Source organism: Lathyrus oleraceus, chromosome 5 (genome assembly GCF_024323335.1).
Source record: "Lathyrus oleraceus cultivar Zhongwan6 chromosome 5, CAAS_Psat_ZW6_1.0, whole genome shotgun sequence".
In the NCBI taxonomy this organism is placed as follows: Eukaryota; Viridiplantae; Streptophyta; class Magnoliopsida; order Fabales; family Fabaceae; genus Lathyrus; species Lathyrus oleraceus.
Window position 1 is genome coordinate 25,242,642 of NC_066583.1, and position 23,813 is coordinate 25,266,454.

Genomic DNA, 23,813 nt, shown 5'->3' on the forward strand with positions numbered 1-23,813 from the left:
TGCAAACCCATCTTCAAATTACTGAGGAAAAATCAAGAGATAATATGGAATGATGAATGTCAAGAAGCTTTTGACAAAATCAAGAAGTATCTCCAAGAACCTCCAATTCTGATGCCACCAGTTGAAGGAAGACCTCTAATCATGTATTTGACCGTGTTAGAAAATTCAATGGGGTGTGTGCTGGGGCAACATGACGAGTCTGGTCGAAAAGAGCATGCAATATACTACCTTAGCAAAAAGTTTACCGACTGTGAAACAAGATACTCACTGCTTGAGAAAACTTGCTATGTTTTGGCTTGGGCTGCTCGCCGACTAAGACAGTATATGTTGAATCATACCACTTTATTGATTTCTAAGATGGATCCTATCAAATATATATTTGAGAAACCTGCTCTCTCCGGAAGAATAGCAAGATGGTAGATGATTTTAACAGAGTATGATATCCAGTATACTACCCAGAAAGCAATCAAAGGAAGCGTGTTAGCTGATCATTTGGCTCATCAAGCAGTTGATGATTACCAATCTATGAATTTTGATGAGGATGTTATGCTTGTTACTGATTATGAAGAACCTGGACCGGATGAAGGACCTGAATTGGGATCCCGATGGACTATGGTTTTTGATGGATCTTCTAATGCATTGGGCAATGGTGTTGGTGTTGTAATTATTTCTCCCAAGGGTTTCCATACGCCTTTCACTGCTAGACTATGTTTTGATTGTACCAATAATATGGCTGAGTATGAAGCATGTATTTTGAGACTCAGAGCTGCAATAGACTTGAGAATCAAGTTTTTGAGTGTGTACGGAGACTCAGCCTTAGTAATCAGTCAGATCAAAGGAGAATGGGACACTAAACATCCGAATCTCATCCCTTATCGAGAGCGGGTGTTGACATTAATCCCATACTTTGAAGAGATTACATTCGAACATATTCCACGAGAAGAGAATCAGTTGCCAGACGCATTGGCTACCATGTCATCTATGTTCAGAGTCAGATGGGACAATGAAGCTCCTATGATCACCATTGAACGATTAGATGAACCCGCATATTATTATGAACTTAATGCTGATGAAGTATAAGAGAAACCTTGGTTCCACGAAGTAAAAAGATATTTAGAAACTCAGGAATACCCTGAAGGGGCACCCATCAATGACAGAAAATTTCTGAGGAAGTTCTCCGCTAAATTCTTTTTGAGTAATGGAGTATTATACAAATGTAATCATGATTCGACTTTGCTTCGCTGTGTGGATAAAAAGGAAGCAGAAAAGATTATGGAAGACATGCATGACGGTATTTTTGGGACTCATTCTAGTGGACATACGATGGCCAAGAAGATTCTGAGATCAGGGTATTATTGGTCTACCATGGAAGATGGTTGCCACCATCACTCCAGAACTTGTCACAAGTGCCAGATCTATGCGGACAAAGTACATGTACCTCCTGCTCCATTGAACGTGTTGACAACCCCTTGGCCCTTTATTGGACATCGTTTCATTCTTATTGCCATTTATTACTTTACGAAGTGGGTAGAGGCAGTCTCATTTGCTTCTGTCACCAAGAATGTGGTGGCACGGTTCATCAAGAATAGTCTTATTTATCGGTATGGCATCCCTGAAAGAGTTATCACTGATAATGGTATTAATTTGAACAACAAGATGATTACTGAACTCTGCACGCAGTTCAAAATAAAACACCATAACTCTTCTCCTTACCGGCCAAAGATGAATGGCGCCGTAGAAGCTGCTAATAAGAATATTAAGAAGATTATACAAAAGATGACAGTAACATACAAAGACTGGCATGAGATGTTACCATTTGCTCTTCATGGTTATCGCACTTCAGTATGCACTTCGACAGGGGAAACTCCTTTCTCTTTAGTCTACAGAATGGAAGCCGTTTTACCAATGGAAGTTCAGATTCCCTCTCTAAGAATTATGAAAGATGCAGGCTTAGATGAAGATGAATGGATTCAGACTCGACTCGATCAGATAAATTTGATTGATGAAAAGAGACTTGCGGCTGTTTGTCATGGACATATATATCAGAAGCGCGTGACCCAGGCATTTAATAAAAAAGTCAAGAGACAGGTGTATCAAATTGGCGACTTGGTGATAAAGCATATCATTCTACCACAAGGTGATCCTAGAGGCAAATGGACTCCCACATACGAAGGGCCATTTGTAGTTAAGAAGGTATTCTCTGGTGGAGCCATGATGCTTACTACAATGGATGGAGAAGATTTCCCGCATCCCGTGAACGCGGACATAGTTAAAAAATACTACGCATAAAAGAGACCCGCTAGGTCGACATATCTAGGCAAAAGTAAGGGCATTCCGACGAACCAAAAGGGTTCGGGCAAAAATTAGGGATAAACATATAAAAATGTACACCCGACAAGTCGAAAACCTGAAAAGGCGGCTTGGGCAAAAAAGGGTATCCTGGTGGACTGAAAACCTGAAAAGGCGGTCCAGGCAAAAATTAGGGATTAAAGCGTATGACTATGTCCCGTTCCCGGTCAGCTTCACCAAAGTCAAAGAGACTGAACAAGCCAATCACTTCTATCCGACAACAAGAGATGAGATGCTTGAAGACATAATAGCAGTAGTAGAATTAAAATCAATAGGACTTTTTTTTTCATAGCTGTTTTTTTCTTTGCTTTCTTGACAATTTCCTCTTACTAGGATTTTTGTCTCCTTGTATTAAAATTGCTTGTTTATAGGCCCTCTTTCAAAATCAATACAATTTTATTTCCAAAAAGATACTTTTGTTTTACTTTCTCCGTTTTGTTTGCATAAACGTCCATTGATTTAATTCGAATTAATATATGCATTTGAATATGATTGATGTTTACCGAAAATACATGCATAAAATAGAAATAGAAATTACTAAAAGACTTTAGGATCAAGGATAAGGTCTAACCATGCGTTCTAACAAATCCGGTTGCAAATCCTATTCCCCAGCAAAACCAGTTAATCCCAGAAGAAATTGGCACTACTAGACAGACTGGTCATCTCTTTTATCCCCAGTCAGGTTCTGTTGAATATTTCTACCATCGGACAGAAATCAAATATCCCCAGCTAAGAAAGGGTCATCAATACAAATATCTCCAACCAGAATATCGGGATTTATTTTCCCATGGCAAAAAATTTCAGACGCATAATTCATTCATGCATCATTTCACAGCATATACATGCATGCAATGTTAATTATCCTCCTGATACAGTCAAAATAAAGATTCATTCAGACGGATATCTTTATCGATTACATTCAAGATTCAGATACATCTTTCAGATATAATCCATATGAATATTCATTCTGACAAGCATTATGATATCCTCCTAATGATGGCATCTTTAAGCCCATCCCAGACATTTATTGCAAATACAACATATACAAATATTATCAGATATAGCCTAACGTACGGCTCATTCTGATTCAGCCTAGCGTATGATCCATTCTGATCTTTTATCCTCAGATACAGTCTAATGGACAACTCATTCTGCAACTCAGATACGGTCTAGTGTACGACCCAGTCTGGCTCTTCTCATCAGATACTACCTAGCGTACGGTACATTATGAAATGTAGTCTAGCGTACGACTACTTTTTATCGCCAGATACAGCCTAACAGACGGCTCATTCTACTACTCAGGTACGATCTAGCGTACGATCCATTCTGATCTTTTATCCTCAGATACAGCCTAATGGACGGCTCATTCTGCAACTCAGATACGGTCTAGTGTACGACCCAGTCTGGCTATTCTCATCAGATACTACCTAGCGTACGGTACATTCTAAAATGTAGTCTAGCGTACGACTACTTTTTATCGCCAGATACAGCCTAACGGACGGCTCATTCTACTACTCAAATACGATCTAGCGTACGGTCCATTCTGATCTTTATTTCTCCAGATACAGCCTAACGGATGACTCACTCTGCTACTCAGATACGGTCTAGCGTATGATCCATTCTGATCCTTATCTCATCAGGTTCAGCTCACCCTAATATCACCTAATGGATGACTCATTATACGGTCTAGCGTACGACCCAGTGTGACACTCATGTCTTCAGATATGGTCTAATGTAGGACGCACTCTGAAGCTCTCATCATCAAACTTTCTGGATGGCATCTTTAAGCCCATCTCCATCAAGACTATCTTTTAATTAACAAGTGCAAATTTTTGGGGCATTCTAAGTGTTCAATAATCTTCCACCTCCAGATCACGAATGGCGTACATACCATTCTAATTCTCTCGGTTTAAGAATATTGAACAGTGGCAGCTGTCATACCCCAAAATTTGCCTATTAATTTTTATGATAAATTGATTCATGCATGGCATTCATTCATTAGCATACATTCTCATATAAATTATAAATTTTAATTTATTTATTATGTGATACAAATATAAAAAATGATAATAATTTTGGTTATCTGTATGATATAAATAAATTTTATATATACATAAATAAAATAGTTTTAATTTAATGATAAATAAAAATAGATTTGAATTTTAATTGTATAATTAAAATTTTAAATTAATTTTATTTGTTAAAGCTCATTAAATTATAATAACTATTTTTTATAATTTAGTGACTCATGTTCCATTTATTCATTATTTATAAATAGTATTTATTTAGTAATTCACGTTTTTTACTTAATAAAATTTATTTATAAGAGTAACATTTTTTTAAAAGCCCATAAATTATAAAATAATTTTGGTTGATATAAGTAAGAATAATTTTGATTTTTTAAATGATGAAAGTAAAAATAGAAATAGGTTTAAATTTTAATTCAATTATGTAACTAAAATTTAAATTAATTTTTATTTGTTAAAAGTCATTTAAATTATTCATTATTTATAGTAATATTTGTATTTAATAAATATTTATTTATAATAATAGATATTTAAGACCAAATCCAAACCAAAAATATATAAATAATCATAGTATTATTTATCATATGATGGTTTTGTTTATAAAAATAATTTTGGCTCTAATTTAATAACAAAATTTAAATTTGAACTTTTGAAATACCAGCCCATGCAAAATGTTAGAGCTAACTCTCCTAAATTAAATGGTGAGATCCTAAAATATAGGAAGGGATCCAAATATTTAGCAAGGTTAAACCTTAATCCACACCATTATAAATACTTCATATGGTTGCAGCGAGAGAGAGGGGGGAAGACGAAAAAGAGGAGAGATATAGCAGAAGAAGATACATAAGGCAAGGTTTGCATGATTAAAGAATTATATCTGTCATTTAATTATTATTATATGAGTGTTGCTTCTAGCATGATTATGTTTATTTCACATGCTATTATTACATAATAATGATGATGATGATATAATGGTGATAATATAAATCCTTGGTTGTCTTTAACATGTATGTGTAAGGTTTGTTTTATCATTATCACTTGTAGTAAAGAGAACTAATACATGAGTAAAATAATATAAGCTTCTTGAGTTGTGCATGGCTATTGTTATTATTGCATGATGATTACATATGATCTTATTTTATATGTGTGGTTTGATATAAGATGAAGTTACAGGTTTGTTGTATTCACATGAAAGAAACAGCATGAGAAAAAATAAAGTAGCTTGCCGTAAGAGAGAAAGTTGTAACATGCATGGTGGTGTTGTGTCAAAATGGAAAATCCATGTAGAATTAATATATATTTTAATGAAGGAAAATAAATAATGAATGGACCAACATGGCTTGTTGGTAGCTTCCACCTCACTGCAACGTAGAGGTCCTGGGTTTGAGCCCCCAGGACCTATTTTTTAGGCAAATAAATAATGAATATAACTGTTTAGATGTATGCTAATAGGATTGCATGGAAAGATAAATAATCGAACTTAGATAAATTAATTCAAGATAATATATCCGAATTCAATCATTTCCACAGTTGCACCTCTAGGGTAACCCTCTCTTTGTTGCCTTACGATATTACGGTCATGTCCCGCGAATGTGGGGATACCCTTAGCAAAGACCCTTTCGATTAAATCATCATCATCCATAAACAGATAAGTCATAGTCTCTTCGATCAAAAGGTCAATGTCCCTACAAGATAAATCATAGTCCCTCAAACGTTGCCTTCGAATACATGACCTTGTCCCTCGAACGTTGCCTTCGAATATATGACTTTGGCCCTCGATGACCCTTCGTTGTAGCCTACGATTAAATGATGGTCGTCCCTTCGAATGCTAAGGTATCCTTACAAATGTTGCATTCAAAGACCAATCGACGACCCCACGATGTCCCTTTACATCCAAAGGATAAGACTACTTACTTCTCAATAGTAAGAACAATTTTACCCTCCTAAGGATAGGAAATACCTATAAAGACTTTGGTTAGGTATAACTCTTAAATGCTTTCTCACAACTTAAAATACTTTTCACACCTCACACTTTTCAAAACATCTTTTAGAAAATCACCACTTGGTATACATTCGCACCAGAATCATCGCCGAGTTATATTTTTCTAAACACCTTTCAAAATCAAACGAGATAAACACTTTGTATACATTCGTACAAGAATCATTACAAAGTTAAACTCTCCTTTCAAAATATTTTCTAAACACACCACATTTCTCAAACACTTTCTCAAACAAGGAAAACATAAGTGAGTTAAGCAATTAAGAGCCCATGGATAACCATGGATACAAAGGGTGCTAACACCTTCCCTTTGTATAATGTACCTCCCGAACTCAAAATCTAATCAAGGTTTTTCCTGTTCTTTTCCGCCTTTCCTTATTGGATAAAAGAAAAGTCGGTGGCGACTCTTGTTATCCGCAACATTGCTTTTCAAAGCAAAAACACAAAGTCAGTTCACCGTATCACAAGGTCGAAGGGTGGTATACATCATTATCACCATGAGAATAACTTATGACACTTTGCAAAACATTCTATATAGTATTGTCATAGCGGGCCAATCCAGTATAAATATTACTCTTAATATTCATACCTATGTTTAAGACTTGATAACTTCTTATCCATGATCCATGAGATGTGATCATCGGTCTATATATACATAATAGTCTTAATGCTTTAATGTTATCCCACTTCGCAATAAAGCTCGGCTACGGATACTTTAAGAATAATGTCCTTATGTTTAATGTGATCTCATGATTAAGTCACACTTGATACATTAAACGGACTAGCTATTCTAGGGACTTTATTAAACAAACATAATAAAGAAAAAGCCTTTTATTATTAATAAATAATTCGATACAAGTACCAAAAGGATTGGCCTCTAGGGCTTACACCAACAATATGTAAGTGTGTCTGAACCAAAAAATGTGGCGTTAACCAATAAATGGTGTGGCCAATGCAGAATTATAGGATTTTTCCTAGATCCGAGAGATCAAGACCTTCAAGAAAGGGGATTTCCAGAGCATGAAGCTCCATAGGGAAGTGCATGAGGGTTTTCAGAGCTCAGGGCTCCACGAGGTAATGCATGAGAGCTTCTAGAGCACAAGGCTCTAACGGGCCATGCATGATGTTTTCCAGAGCACAGGATTCCACAGGGTAATGTAAATTTTTCCAAAGCATAGGGCCCTACAACGCAATTCATGAAATGGTTTGATTCAGAGATGAGTGTTTAACCATAAGGTGATTAACCCAAAGAATGTATGGATGTCAAAGAGAATGTGTTTGGTCTAAAGAGAAAGGTATTATGAACGTTGGTTGTTGAAGTATTGTTTGTGGGGGAATAAGACTTGACAGTTATTTGATTTGAATTGCACTAAAATCTATGAATGAAGGTGAATACTTTGAACAAATAGCTCAGGCGTCCCGTATCCAAAGATATTCATAATGAGGATAGGAATACTCCCTTTCATCCCTTCTTCACTACTTAAGGCTCATAGTGTGCAATTTACATCATAACTGACAAGTGTTGAAAGAGGAATATTTTGGTTGGACTTGAAGAATGAAGCTCCGCAGTGATCCCGTCTTGATGTCTAGAGTCTTCAAGGTTTTGCATGTATGCAGTCTTGAACTGACTTGAGTGTGAAGTCTTAACTTGAGTGATCCAATGCAGTGCAAGTATAGAGGTCTAATCCAATCAACTCATCGAGATACTTATGATCACTTGTTTGGATAGGGGAAGCAGACAATGATCAGAATAAGTTTAAGACAAGGTCCAATTAATGGTAATTAATTGATCAAGGGTGAACTTGATCAACTAATCAAGGGGACAAAGATCATGTTAAAGACATTATGAGCACGATAATTTTATTTGATCAAGAATCAAGATTAGCATAAACCCCAATTCTAAAGAAACTAATGGAATTAATTCTAAAAACTAATTCTAATAACTAGATCTAATTAATCCTAATTAAAACTTAGTATGTATTAAGCTACTTATTTTTCAATTAAAAAATGTATTAATTCCTAATTAAAATCTAAGCACTAAACATTAGTTTTTCAAAGTGTTTTTAATAACAAAACAAAATATATTTTTATGTATTCAAAGAAAAGCCTAAAATGTAGAAAAATGTATTTTTATGTAATCAAAAAAATGTGTAATAATAAGGTGTATTAAAATGTAAAGAAAAAAGACAAGAAGAAATTATAAAAACAAAATGATTAAAAGGAGAAAAAGCAATTTGCAGGGGGTGTATGAACCCATAGGGAGGTATGGCATGGAAGAATGTGCGATGGGCTTAACAGAAAAGCCCAAAGTGCCTTATTGTTTGCCCTCTGCAAGGGGTATGCTAAAAAAAGGTGTGGATAGAAATAGAATCCAATGGGCTTGGTTTGAAGTAAAGCCCAATGAACCAAAGCAATGTGTGGAGAGAGTTCAACAAGTCATACAATTCATTTATTGTCTCAATGCTCTTCGTGCAAATCTCTCTCACTTTCAATAGTTCCCTCATTAGAGAATTGCCTTGCTGCGTCAGAGATCGCCTCCGGCGACGGCGGAGGTCCAAATAACCTCAAACACACATCAACCAACTCGTCTCAATTATCTCATTCTTAATCTCATATCAAACCTTCCTAACTCCTAACCAAAATTCCAAAATAAAGTGAAAAGAGTATGAACCTTAAGAAACAAATTCATAAATTAAACGAGAACAAAGGGGAAACCGAGCCAACCACCAGAGGACTTTGATTCTCCTTAATCGAAGCTACATTATGGCAAATGAATTGGAGCAAATAGAGGAATAAAACATAGCACACCAACCTACAAGGCGGAGGATACCTTGGTGTTTGTTGAAGCTTGGAGATGATATATATGGAGTAAGAAAAATCAGAGAATATGCAGGTATGCTTTGAATCTTTACTTTTCTTGTTTTTTCAAGGAGATCTTCTTCTTCTTTAAAATCCCTAGCTTGTAGGATGTGATTTTTTTGTGTTTGTTACTTTGTGTTGTTGTTTTGTGCGTGTGAGGAGAGTGATGGAGTAGAGAGGAAAAATGGAGAGAGGGAGCTTCAGAGAGAAATCCTAGAGTGCTTGAGAGAGTTTGAAGATTTAAGTGATTTGTGGAAATGTGTTTGGTTCTCAATGAATGTGGGGATGAAGAGTTATATATAGGAGAATGACAACTAATTCGGTCAGAGTTTAGGGCAGGTTCGTTACAAGTTAGGGCAAATGTTAACTGTTAATGGAAGGTTAGTTATAACCAGTTAACTCTGATAATTCTGTTAGAAACTGTTAGTTGTTAGAAGTTAATTACTATTAGTTGTTAAGTTTGGGGACTATTAGAGGAATCGAAGCATGAGTAAGGTTGAGGAATTTGGATAGTGATATGGTGTTAATTGAATTAGAATGAGTGAATATAAGTGATGTTGTTAGGTAGTGAATGGATTAGGAAATGTTATGAATTGTTAGTAATTTCATGAAATTTTGTAGAGTTGTTAAAGGTTAATCAAATTGAGATGAAAATGTTAATTAAGTTAACTCGAAGTTAGTTAAAGTTAGGAATGTAAGTTGTTAGTTCTAACATTGTTAAGTTGTTAGTTTAGTTAGAATTGGGGAGGATTAAGTTATGAGATTAGTTAGAATATGAGATTAGAGTTAGTATCAATGGATTGAAAAACATATAGTGAAGAATAGATGAATGGTAACTAGTTCTAACTGTTTGAATGGTTTTGCAATGTTGTGATGAATTTGAAGTTTGGTTAGTAGTTTTAGAATAGGAAATGTGGTTTGATTTTCATATGTATGAATGGATGTTGGTTGTGTATATATGTTAGTTTTTGTTAGCAAAGTTATGGATTTGACACTAGGTAAATTAAAAATTATGCTTGAATGCCTATTGTGAATTATGCTTGATTGGTCATGGAGTGCATTAATATATTATTAGAATTGTTTGAAATGTTTTTGCTTATGGAATTATGATGGCTTGGTGTATGTTATGTGAGTTTAGCCAATTTTTATGCACATGCCAAGCAAATTGAAGAAAATAAGCAAATTGGAAGTGAATCATGATGAAGATGTTGAATTGAAAAGAGATAGGTCTAGGAGTAGATTTTAGGTCAAAGGTCAAAGTTTGGTCAACTATTGGTCCAACATTGATTTTTCATGTATTTCCATTTCTGACTTTATTTATAGTGTATTTTGGCACTTGAATGTAATCGGTCCTTGACTTGTCGTGTGTATGTGTCAAATCCCAATATTGTCCCTCATTCAATAAATCAATACAAACATCATGACATTTGCATCATCTACATAACATAACATGTATTTCATCTCGCATAATGCTGAAATGTCAGTCAGAATAAGTTTTTGGATTTACAGATAAAATGCTTGAATTGATTTTCAAATGTATGTGAAATTAATGGGCGAAAAATTTCAAAATCGAGCTTTCAGACATCAATTTTATTAATCTACGGTTTGCATAGTTTAGCCTAGTGTGCTCGTTTTATTTTTTCAAATCCTTTTTCATCGCATTTTGATTAGTCTGAGCCATTTTAATAGGTCATTTTTAATTTCAAAATTTGATCAAAACATGTATGTTTCTGAGAAGCTTATTTGCGCTAATCATTTCGGTGCATTCATTTTAATTTTTCGAGCATTTTTGCGTATGATTTTTATTCATTTTAAGTCCTTTTAGTTTTATTTCTTTATCAAAATATTTAGCAAAAAATAAATAGGTTTTTGTTTACTTTCGTTTCGATTTTATTTCAATTATTTAAGTTTGTTTGAATTTATTTTGTTTAATTAAGTGAACTCATTTTACACTTTAAAAGCATCCAACGGGGTATTGTAGACATTGTAAAAATTTAGAAACACACACATACACACACATGTGTTATGTTGTTTGAAGGGAGGGACCAACAATCTAGCTCCACGCGGTGCCCCACTGGCTAGTTTCCTTTATTTGAAACACACATACTCACAGATACAGAAAAGAGGAACATGGGTCATGCTGAGAAAAAACATTTTTTATGCAATGAAATTTGTTCCTCTCTCACAATGATTCTCTCCCTCGTTTTTTCCTGAGTTTTTTTCTCATCACCCCTTACCACATTTTCTTCTTCTTTTCACCTTTTCCTATCATCTTCATCTCACTCAAACACCATTTAATCAACTCTATCCACCATTGAAGCCACACCTGCACAAAGTGAATCTCAATAGAAGATTTCCTAGTAGACCTCAGTAGTAGGTATATCTCTCTCAAAGTGAATCTCGATAGTATATTCCCTGATTGATCTCGGCATAATATTTCCCAGTTAAACCTCGATAGAAGGTACATTTCCTCTAACAAAATATCGACAGTAGATTCCCTGATTGATCTTGACAGAGGATTTCCCAGTTGACCTCAACAATATGTATTTTCTCAACAAAACCTCGACAATAGGTATCTTCTAGTGAGTCTCTGCAGTAGACTCCCTAGTGACTTTCTTTCGTCTTTGCACCCTTAAACCATAGTTTTTTTTCGCAAGAATAAACTCAGTTTGAAACCGATATATATATTTCACTAATGCATGCGGTCAAGTCCACTCTCGTATAGAAAACTCTATTTAAAATCAGTATATATTTTACTGATACTTGTGGTTAAAGTCCAGTCTCGTCTGGAAAACTCCGTTTGAAGCCGATATATATTTTACTGATGCATACGGTAAAGTCTAGTCTCGCCTGGAAAACTCCATTTAAAGTCGATATATATTTTACTAATGCCTTCAGATCAAGTCATGTCTCGTCTGCCATTTCATTTTTGAAGTCTAGCATCGTTTGGCATTCTGCCATTCTTTTCTCCAACAATTTGTTATCCCTAATGAGTCTTCACTCTCATTGTCTTTGTCATTCTCTCGTGGATCACCGTTACCATATGTCTCCACCATTTCCCACAGGTCCACCTTTCATTCTTCATCCATCATAAAGGATCATGCCAAAGTTCATCTCATATCACATCATATCCCTATCAAACCAAAATGGAAAAGAGAGTCTTTCATGCAGTTATAACATCTCATATCATTTAATCAAAGGACAAAATTTGGGTCCTGTAGTATTTAACTATCTCCCACCGTGATCACATGAAGAATGTCCCTCTTCATATTCTCTGGTTGAAGATACTTAAATATAGGCAATCGTCATACCCCAATTTTTCCCCTCATTCAATAAATCGATACAAACATCATGACATTTGCATCATCTGTATAACTTAACATGCATTTCGTCCTGCATAATGTTGAAATGTCAGTCATAATAAATTTTCAGATTTACAGATAAACCGATTGAACTGGTTCTCAAATGTACGTGAAATTAGTGGGTGAAAAACATCAAAATCGAGTTTGCAGACGTTAATTTTATTAATCTACGGTTCATGTAGTTTAACTTGGTGTGCTCGTTTTGGTTTTTTTTACTCATTTTTTGTCGCATTTTGATCAGTCTGAGCCATTTTAATCGATCGTTTTTAATTTCAAAATTTGATCAAAACATGTATGTTTTTAAGAAGTTTATTTTGCACTGACCATTTTGGTGCATTCATTTTAATTTTTCGAGCATTTTTGCGTCTGATTTTTAGTAATTTTAAGTCCTTTTATTTTAATTTCTTTAGCAAAATGTTTAGCAAAAAATAAATAAGTTTTTGTTTGCTTTCGTTTCGATTTTATTTCAATTATTTAAGTTTGTTTGAATTTATTTTGTTTAATTAAGTGAACTCATTTTACACTTTAAGAGCATCCAAAAGGGTTTATCATTTTGAAGAAATTTTCCAAACCTTTTCACCATAAGGGTGATGTTTTCATCTTCACCTGGATTCTCTTCTTCCATTGTTTCCCTTGATTCAACTCTTAAGGTAATGCTTTTAGGTTTCTTCTCTTGATCTTCTTGCTTTTCTACTCTTCTCATGTTCTTGGAGTTTACCGAAAAATGTTGCAGAAGACATTTTTGAGAGACTTTTCTTTTTTGATATTGTCATCACCTTTGGTTGCATGTCGTTGTCAATGGTTTAAAGACATTGGGATTCAAATCATCATTTGTAAAAGTTTTTCCAAGAGCCATCAAATTACTTCCAAGTGTGAGAATATCTTTTATAAATCAATAATTGATTCACCACGTTGCATTCTAAATAATTCATATTCTTGTGATACAGTGTTAAGTTTGGATCGTTTTACCTCTACCGTGCCTTCATGTGTTATTTTTAACGTGTCCCAAATTTATTTTGTTGTTGAACAATTTGAAACACAAAAGAATTCATCCATACCTAATGTAGATGCAAGATTGTTATTTGCCTTTTTGTCAAATAATACTTTCTTCTTGTCATCTTCATTCCATGAGCCTTTTTCCTTTACTTGTTCTACATCGTTAATAACCGTTGTAGGAAAGTATGGACCATTTTCAACATCATATCATATCTCTTCACCTTGTGATTCTAGACACATCCACATAAAAATCTTCCATAAATCATAATATTCACCAACAAAGCATATAAGTTTATTGTTGATGCCACCATCTACCAAGAACGATTTTGCGGAAGCCATCTTTCCAGATCAAGGAGCAAGTTACCTTAACCTGCTCTAATGCCATTATAAGTATAAAGTGCAACTTAAGATGGGGTGAATTAGGTTTCGAGACTTCTTTTCGTACTTTTTAAGATAATATAAATCTTTTAATACTTTTGGAATTATGGTGAAGAACTATGAACAAGAAAGCAGAAAATAAAATGGAGGAAAGTAAATTGACACAAGGATGTATACTAGTTCCCCTTTTGAGTCAAGGGTATGTCCAGTCCCTCCACACCCCGTGAAGTTTTTTACTATGATAGAAATTGGTACAACCTCACACCAAGACTCTTTTTACAATATTCTAACAAGATCAAGAAAGCAGATCACTTTCTTATCTTACAATACACACAAGAAAGCACACCACTTTATTTGATTACAATACTTAGAGGAAGAAACCTACTTTCTCCTAAACTTGTTTATCACCACACCTTGGTGAGAAAAGTAACAACAAAATGATACAATATTTTTGAGTATCTTTGATATTGAGTAGAACACCAACTTCTATAATTTGTCTTCTCTTTCTTAAGAATACAATTCAAACTAATACACCTTAAATGTTTAGAAAAATTTGACTAAACTTTGAATGATATGAAGTTTCACAAAGTTTCAAAATTTTAAGAATGAGTACTTGAAAGATATTTGAATTGATGTAACAAATGTTAAAATGAAAGAGGTGAGGATTAATTTTGATTTAGAAAGCCTTATATACATGCTTTAAAACCATTATATGAAAAGGTGTATATGAAAGGAGAAGCTTCATGAAGCTTTCTATTCCATAACAATCCCAATGGTTAATGAAAAGATGCAATATTTCGCATAGTAATCGATTACTAATAAGTAGTAATCGATTACTAAGTATTAACAACTTTTAAAAAAAAAAAATTTAACGTGGTAATCGATTACCAATATGTAGTAATCATTTACTACAGAGACTTGGGCAAAAAACTTTGTTTTAATGCATAGAAAAAATAGTTTTTCAAATCTTTTCATGAGGTATGCATATGATAGAAATAAGATGTAGTAATCATTTACTTAAAGGTATCATAGATTGAATTGTAAATAATACCTTGAATCGAACTTACACCTTGATTTCCATTGATCATCTTAGAACCAATTATCTGCCTTGAATTTTCATAAGATACTCAAGCTTATTTTTATTCTTCTTTGATATGGATTATTTTCATCAAAACCAAGTTGTATGGAGAATTATTTCTTCACACTTTCATGGAAGATGAGGCCATAAAGTGATCTATTAGTGTGTGTCTACAACATCAAAACATATGCATTAAGTTAGAGGAACAAATCTTTAAGTCTCATGATAACATTAAAGCACGTCTTATATAACTTTTGATTTCCCCTATTGTTGTAGCGCTTTGGAGAGTTGATCACCAATATGTACTTACAAACGAGGTATGAGTTTATCGCCATTTTTCCACACCAAGAACTTGTTTTATGTCGCTCTACTCAGGAAAATGTTATCCACATGTTATGGAATTGTCACCATGTTATCTCAATTTGGAGTGAGTTTAATGGTAATTATTATCATGATTTTTCAAAACTCGAAGTGTTCAAGATTGATGGATAACATGTCAGACCGATTCTTGTTAGTTTGAGATTAGTGAGTGGTGTTTGTTGTGACTATTAATATTCTATGGTAAAAAATATTATTTTCTGATAGGTCCACAAGTGCACGGAAAATATCAGTTATAATATAAAAGATTTATCGATCCTACATAGAGTTGTGTCAAGTATCGTTATGTATTCTCACGGTGTTTATCTAAGGCTATACAAATGGTTTGATGTCACCGAATAGGAAAAAGAATAAAATTGGTTTAGATAATTAGAACAGGAGACCAGAATGTAATTTTCGTCGACCGCTGGTACTGAAAGAGTCAATGTTTGTAGTCGTAATGAGACAATATTTTCTAACCTAGGGCACTTAAATTAAAGGTATTACACCAGTCTAGCATGTGCATTACCGGATCTTGAATCGATAATTTTTCCGGTAGCTTTCACCTTTCGAGGTGATGTATTAACGTCTTCAAATTGTTTTTGAAAGTTAAATGAACTAAGTTTAAAAAGTCATAATTGGTAAAAAAAAAAGTTAATTCAAAAGTGTTGTCTTGCTTTCACATATACAACACCGAATTTTAACCGACAAAATGCCCGTTGTCGCGTGTATAATTTTTCGCTTAAACTCCATTTTTCGAAAACCAAAATTTTCTTAATAAAATAAAAAGAGTCGCTTTCGCTGAACTCTAAAATTTATTCTTGAAAAATAAAATGGACAGATAAAGATCCAATTCTTTCAAATTGGAACAAAAATCATATCGGCATTGCTTTCGCGGTGAGTAGAAATGTGTTAAAACATAATTTTCAGACCCCAAAATAATTCTCGTTACGCATACTTAATGTTATGACTCATGTGAGCACCGTCGGCATGACAATCCTCACATTCTGGACTCTCTTAATTTAAGCTAGCATATTGGATACGTGAACAAACATAAATAGAATATCAATAATAGTAAACGAATTTTACATAATCATGGAAGTAGTAATAGCAATGGAATATAAATTGATAATAAAAATGGTAAGACAAGATTAATAGCATATAAATTTGACAATTAAAATAGAAACTAAATAAGATTAAATGCAGTTTAGTAAAAATGGCATGTAAAAGCTTCAAACAATAATACTGGTAGTAATAAATAATTGAAAGAGAATGTAAATTAAACCTGAAAATTAAACTGCAATTTGCTCCAAATAGAATCTTTAATTTGGTAGAAGAAATAAAACCTTGATGGAAATTAAATGCTGAAATATAAACTTGCTTCAAAATAATCACCAAGCTTAACACTAATTTTTGCAACAATCCCTATATGTGAGAAAATGAAGCTTTTAAGAACTAATATTTGTGTCTAACTATGTTTGGATGCCTTAAAAGTGTGAGTCCAAGGTGTATTTATAAGAGAATTTTCGAGTACTAACTACCCTAGATCATGTACGAGTAATTGAGAAAGTGGGAGAAACCTTCAAAGTAATGCTGTTAGTGGGCGAATTTAAGGGTTCCGGAGATACATGGCAAATTCCATGGGCCTTTTTTTTTTTAATTCCTATGGTCTATGGCGGACACCATGCCCCCATAGTGAACGCCATGAGACAAAAACACTGATGCTTCTCTTTTTTTTTCTTTTCTGGTGGCGCCTTTTGTTGCCACATCATGGCAAGTGCCATGGCGAACGCCATGACAGCATAATCTTGACATTTTCTTCTTGTTTTTACTGTTTTGTTCAGTTTTCGCGCACATAAGCTCATACTTTTTAAATACCTGGAACAAACACAAAATACCAATATAACATAATAAAAGGAGACAAAATAACCTAACATTCCATGTGAATCAAATCGGAAATATAATGTGTTTTGTGGTTATCATTTTCAATAAGTTCCTTGTTCTTCATGAGCTTCGTTACAACACATTAAGATGATCCTTAAAGGCATTAGTCTTAGATGTTAGTTTGTGTAATCCACATCCATGTATTCTTGAGTGTTGGGTTTGAAGTGTGAAAGTGGTAAGGTTCTCAATCGACTAGGAATTGAGGAAATGTTGGATTTATAAGAGAGGTGATTCATACCCCCATTGTCTTAAGGCTTTGAGTGGATATCTGGCGTCAAGGTCTCTTGGATCCCAATGTTTAACCCATTGACACTTTCGACACTCTCCGAAATCTTCAACATTGAGGCAACTATAGCCCTTCTGAACCATTGGCAACCTCCTCTGACAATGAGACGTTGGATGATGCACCATCGTTCACGTTGAACTGCAGGGGTATTTATCATGGTTTGAACTTGCAAAAAATAATGGCTTTCAAAATGTCATTATTGAGAGTGATGCACTCATAACTATTAATATGATTAAGAGTAAAATTCATTACTTAGTTGCATTGAAGGTGTTATCAAATGAATCCATGATTACCTATAAGTCAATCAAGTTGCAGACGCGCTTACAAAATATAAGATTTATGTTATATTGTCATTTTTCTATTATTAATAATGCTTCAAATTTTATACAGTGCCCTCTTTTATCTGAATATTAGAAGATCTCACCATTTTCGTTTTAGACACCATTCCACTGACTTATAAGAAAATCTACACAATAATTTGATCTTCAAGAATTATTGTTTTTCTGAAAATTTCATAATTGTGAAAATTAATTTAAATAACTAAAGCAAAAATTTGACAATAATTCTATATTTCAATGAATTAATACAAAAATTTACACAAAACAATTATATTTGGGCTTGGGTCCTCTTTATTTCCAAAAGTAAAAATACTTTTTGAACATCACTTTATTTTTTACACCCCATATACAAGAAATTATTTTAAAAGAGTTTTATTCAAGAAATAACAAAAATACAGATGCTATTTCATCGACGTTGAAGGCAGTGATTGAGTGGTGTGCTCCATGGCTTCTTCCTCTTCCCGATCAACCGGCGCCGGCGCCGGCAATCCGAAGAAGTTAAATTTTTTCGCAAACGCGATGAAACAAAAGCACAGCTTCATTCAATTTTTCGCCATGACTGGAATTCTTCTCTTAAGCATGAGATCCGTGGGGCAAAAGTACAAAATCCATGGACTTCAAGAGGATGTTCATGAGCTGAGAGAAGAACACAACTCAGTAACCGATCGTTTGAACAACATCAAGCGCTCATTGCTCGACGAAGCTTCTCAGGATTCTACGGGAATCTTCGCGGCTCGTCTTCGTAGTCTCTTCAATGAACAGAATTGATTCTTCTTATCGTGAGTTCTTTCTCTGCTATATTTGTTTTTCTGTTTGTTAATTTCTTGAGAAATTGTTGTAAACCGCCGCCAATTTTTGTTGTAACTGATTATCAAAATTAGGGTTATGAATAATAATAGTCTTTGCTTTTTGACTTTTTACGTTTAGAAATTTGAAATTTTGAATCTTGATTTATATTAAGTGATTTTGTTGGTGCTGCATGAAGTGTATCTGTCATTTTTGCCTCGACTGTGCTAAGTTTCTTTTGCTACGCATTCAGGGGATAGTTTATAGGTTCTGTGAACTCAATTTACTATGGTTGCGAATTAGAACCGTTAATAGATATGTCATTAAGTGAAAACCACAATTATTTGAATAAAAAATGTGGGTTCAGAGTTCTCCTTCAAGACCTTGCTAACATTGTTTTCTGTATTCTCTTTATTCTTTATCATAGTTTTCTTTTGTAAATTTGTTTTCATGTGCACCCTGAAATCATAAATAAATAAATAAATATCCACCCTTTCATTTGGGAAGATCTGAATAACCTTGTATTTTGGTTCCAGTTCTCAAAATTTTATTGCCGGTGAAAGCTAGTGCCCATCATTGTGGCTTATAGAAGTCCACCTCACAATGATCTCGTGGTACGACAGACTCGCATGTCTACTGAGATTTTATTTTACATCACCGAAACTCTCCTCTCCCCAGCCACCTCTTTTCCCTCCCTTCCCTTACACCCTCTTTTTTTTTTTCCCTGCTTTCCCTCCGTTGCCTGTATTTTACAGTAACCGATACCAAAATGTGGCTGCAACTAATAGCTTTTTCCAGCAATAATTTCACTGAAATTTCGCCTAAATTTTTCACAGTAGTAACTTATCCTCCTCTCCTCCAGTTCTTAGATCTCTGTCTTTTTCTCTTCTCTGACTTAGACTCTCTCAGTGGCCACTGGGAATGGAAAAGTTTCTGCAGCACCAGGCCGTGTAGGGAAGCCAATGAAAACCAATTCTATTTAAACCGTTTTAGTTGGGTCTTCGCTAGTCCACTATTTTACTTTTTTATCATTGGCCATCAAAGATTTTTGCATCATTTTTATCAGTGTCGCTGGCAAGTTATAATTTTTTAGCTGTCATGCTGCAGCTTTTGAATTGAGGTTTCAATTCCACACTTTCTGTTTAGCCTATTTAAGTGAAAACCTTTCTCAGTGACTTAAGATTTTGGACCATTCTTATTGAAAAATCATATTTAGGAAAAGGAAGGAATGAGTGAGAGGGGAGGGTCTGCTGATATGTGAAAAATGACTTATCAGTTTGAGTCTATGTTGCTACATGATCAGGGTTGACATGAATTACTAAAAGTTATTATGGACAAAACCTGACACAAAAATATAAGGACAGAAAGAGACACCCATGAGTTATGAGGATAAAAAGTTGTTTAAACTGTATATCAAATAATTTAGCATTAGGTATTACCGTATTACTGTATTGGGTTATTAGCTATATAACCAACATGGATGTACTTTGAAAAGCTTGTCATTCACTAATTTGGAGTTCAATTTGAGGTGAGATGACTTACTTAGAGTATAAGGATGCCCAGTAAAAAATTTAATTAGTTAATCAGCAGGTAAATTTTTTATACTTTTTTATTGGATGAGGTGGGCTACATGAATTAACCAACTTCCAACTTCGCAATAATATGTTATATTGACACCGACTCCTCAGAATTTAGTAACTTAAACGCCTTTAACAATCACTTATGAATCTTTTTTGGATTACATCCATTATTTCAAGTTTTAGATCAAACTGATACATTGATCGACATAGTTCATGGGAAGAAATTGAGTTATTTGGGTCTTGGAGGATTGATGGGGTGAACTAGTTTTCGGATTTCTCCAATTGACACCTCTGAAGGAATCAATGTCAAACTTATTGGATTATTGACAATTCACGCAAGGATTAGTGTTGGGGTCTATATAGAAAGTCCATTTTATGAAACTTCTAAGAGATAAAAAGGAATACAAATACTCTATTTATCACCGAGCAGAGATGAATACTATATGGTAGTGACATGAAATTTTTTAGCACTCAATCGAGGGATATATGAGGAAACATTTACATATAAATTTTTTCCTGCATTTCTTGCTATTAGACTCTATACTTGTTTGAATTGATTTATTTGAACTTATTTACTTATATAAGTTTTTGTGGCACTGTTAGAGAGATCTTACTAAAATAACTTATAATATTTTTCATTAACTTTTTTGAACTTGTTTTTACAAGTTTTTCGAAATAACTTATAGCAAAGATAAAAAGAATTTAAATTTATTCGTAAGTGCTTATTTTGATAAGCACTTGTAATGTAAGTTCCAAATAAGCTGTTTATTCAATCATGTCTATTTCGAAATAAGACGTGTATGACCTGTTGATTATGGAATCACGCCTTTACCATCTAAACCATTGCCATGCTTATGAAAAATATGAACATTGTAACGATTTACTTGTTTATTATTTTAAATGCAGAATTTAATTCAAAGGGTACTTCTTTTTAGTAAATGGTATAAATTTCTATATAAATATGGACACTTGAGAAGTAGAAATAACATATATGAAATTAGATTTTTCTGATCCATTTCTCTCTATTACACATATTCTAAACAATCCTTCGTTTTATTAATGTATGAATGAAGTGTATGAAATATATTTTTTAATCGATTATCAAAAGATAAGTTTAGTGTGTTTGTGCAACTGCAATTCACATAAAGACATTTAAAGTATCCCGAAGGAAATTCACTTTTAATTTCTATTGCATTTGATATATAATAATTGGTGGGGGCGACTTGAACTTAAAAATTAGAGTGAATTCACAAATTTTGAATTTTCTAAGTGCAATTTTCATCAATGCCTTAACCTGTAACTACACAAGGAAAAAAGAAATGATTGTCAGAGTTTGTAATTCTCTAGTAGAAATGAAAAGGTTTGCCAGAGTCTGTAACTCTATAGAGTAAGGAAAAAAGAAATGATTGTCAGAGTTTGTAATTCTCTAGTAGAAATGAAAAGGTTTGCCAGAGTCTGTAACTCTATAGAGTAAGGAAAAAAGAATACCAAAGTCTGTAACTTTATAGACAATGCATGGAGTAATTGATTCAGAGATGGGTGTTCAACCATGAGGTGATTAACCCAAAATATGTGTGGATATCAAAGAGTATGATACTTGATCCAAAGAGGAGAGTGTGGTTGATGAAGCAATGATATTGCAATGTTGAAGTGTTATTATTGATGTGTTTGCTTGAAGAAGACTTGTCAATTACCTAATTCGAATTGCACTAAAGTCTATGAGTAGATGTGAATACTTTGAGCAACTGAGTCATTCGTCCCGTACCCAAAGATATTTAGAATGAGGATAAGAATGTTCCCTTTCACCCATTTCTCTACTGCTTAAGACTCGTGTCGTGTAATCTTCATCATAACTGACAAATTGCTGAAGAAGGTTCTGCTTGTTGATCCTAATGATGCAGTGTTGCTTGTGAAGAAAGAGACTTGACAATTATTTGATTTGAATTGCACTAAAGTCTATGAGTAGAGGTGAATACTTTGAACAATTGGGTCATGACACACAATTCAAATCACAATTGACAAGTGTTGATACATGACCATTATTGTGCTTGAATAGTAGTCCATTGTCCAGTCTGTCTGCAGTGTCTTGACTTGATTGAAGTTTGGAGGCTTGAACTTGAATTGAGGTCTTGAGACTCAATGCAACTCCAGTACAGGGGACTAGTCTTATCAAGTGATTAAGAGACTTTTGATCACTTGAATAGACTTAGGGAATAGACACATGTCAAAGGATTTAATTGATCAAAGCGAACTTTGCTAAACTTAATTAATCAGAGTAACATCAGTTGACAAATCATGCACTAGGAATTAATGATCTAAAAATCCTAATGATTGATCAAATTAAGTTAATCCTAATTCCAAAAAAGCGTCTAGAACTAGGGGAACATGACAATGTTATCAACTAGCAATTAACTACAAAGTCAATCCTAAAAAGACCAATATTCTAACAAAATAACTAATTATGATTAAAATCAATTAATTCTAAAAGAGTAAGAAACAAATAATATTATTATTTTCTAATGTAAGAGTTAAAACATTTGTTTATTGATTTTCTAAGTAATTTTATCAAAGAAAAAAAAATATAAAAAGCAAAAAAATAAATAAATAAGGAGGGGGTTTCATTACTGGAATAGGGTGCATATGGTGAAGATATTGGTTAAGACTACGCAGGCCCACATGGCTTTTACAATGGGAGCAAAGGGGTGTAACAGGTTTTTGTGGTGCCAATAGCAAAAAACACTTGCCTAAGGAGAAAAGGAGGCCCAATACGCATATGAGTGAACATCAGGGATTAAATTACACAAATCACATGTATCATGTGTATCACGTGTTCAATGTGCATATCATTTCAACCTAACTGACATGAGAACCTCCGCCGTCCCGGAATTCGCCTTTGGCGGCGGCGGAGTATCAAACACCCCATAACTTATATCATTTCAATCAACTCCATGAGCTCTAACCACATCAATTCTCAATTTCGTCTAATTCAATCCTAAAATCCATAAATCGAACAATATGTCATATGAACCCTAACTAGAAAAACACGAATTAAATGCTCAATTTGAGGAATCAAAGTCCCTAGGGTCAGGGCTTTGATTCCTCGACCCCTCCCCTATATGATGGTGATCGGTCACCAGTTCTACTAGTTTTCTGTCACTTATTCGGCATGAATCCATGAAATCGGTAACACTTTGTTTCATCTTTTTATTGTTTTTCAAGTTAAGTTTACTTTTCGCATTTCCATTCTCGCTTTGTTGTTATTAATAGTTTGTCTTTTTATTGCGTTTTATGCGTTTTCTTGGTAGTTCTATATGTTTTCAAATTCAAGCAAAAATCCCAAATGACTCGTGCAAGGAAATCGGGTGTTCCAGACTCGCATAAAAGCATTTTTGAAGGATACAATGGTCCTGACACGACCACTCGTGTCACCTGACACAACCCGTGTCAGGAGAAGGTTGAAACTGAAGTTTGAGA

The 23,813-nt window shown here is 34.0% G+C and overlaps 1 protein-coding gene and 1 long non-coding RNA gene across 2 annotated transcripts; both read left to right on the plus strand.

Moving 5' to 3' along the window:
* The first annotated feature begins 8,823 nt into the window (after positions 1–8,823).
* LOC127085616 (uncharacterized) lies at positions 8,824–10,669 on the plus strand. The gene is made up of 2 exons (XR_007789203.1): positions 8,824–9,268; positions 10,373–10,669. It is a non-coding gene; the product is annotated as an uncharacterized LOC127085616 (long non-coding RNA).
* A 7,675-nt stretch (positions 10,670–18,344) lies between these two features.
* LOC127085380 (uncharacterized) lies at positions 18,345–18,893 on the plus strand. The gene has a single exon (XM_051025897.1). The coding sequence runs from the start codon at positions 18,418–18,420 to the stop codon at positions 18,739–18,741; it is 324 nt and encodes a 107-aa protein (XP_050881854.1). The 5' UTR covers positions 18,345–18,417; the 3' UTR covers positions 18,742–18,893.
* Positions 18,894–23,813: the final 4,920 nt, after the last annotated feature.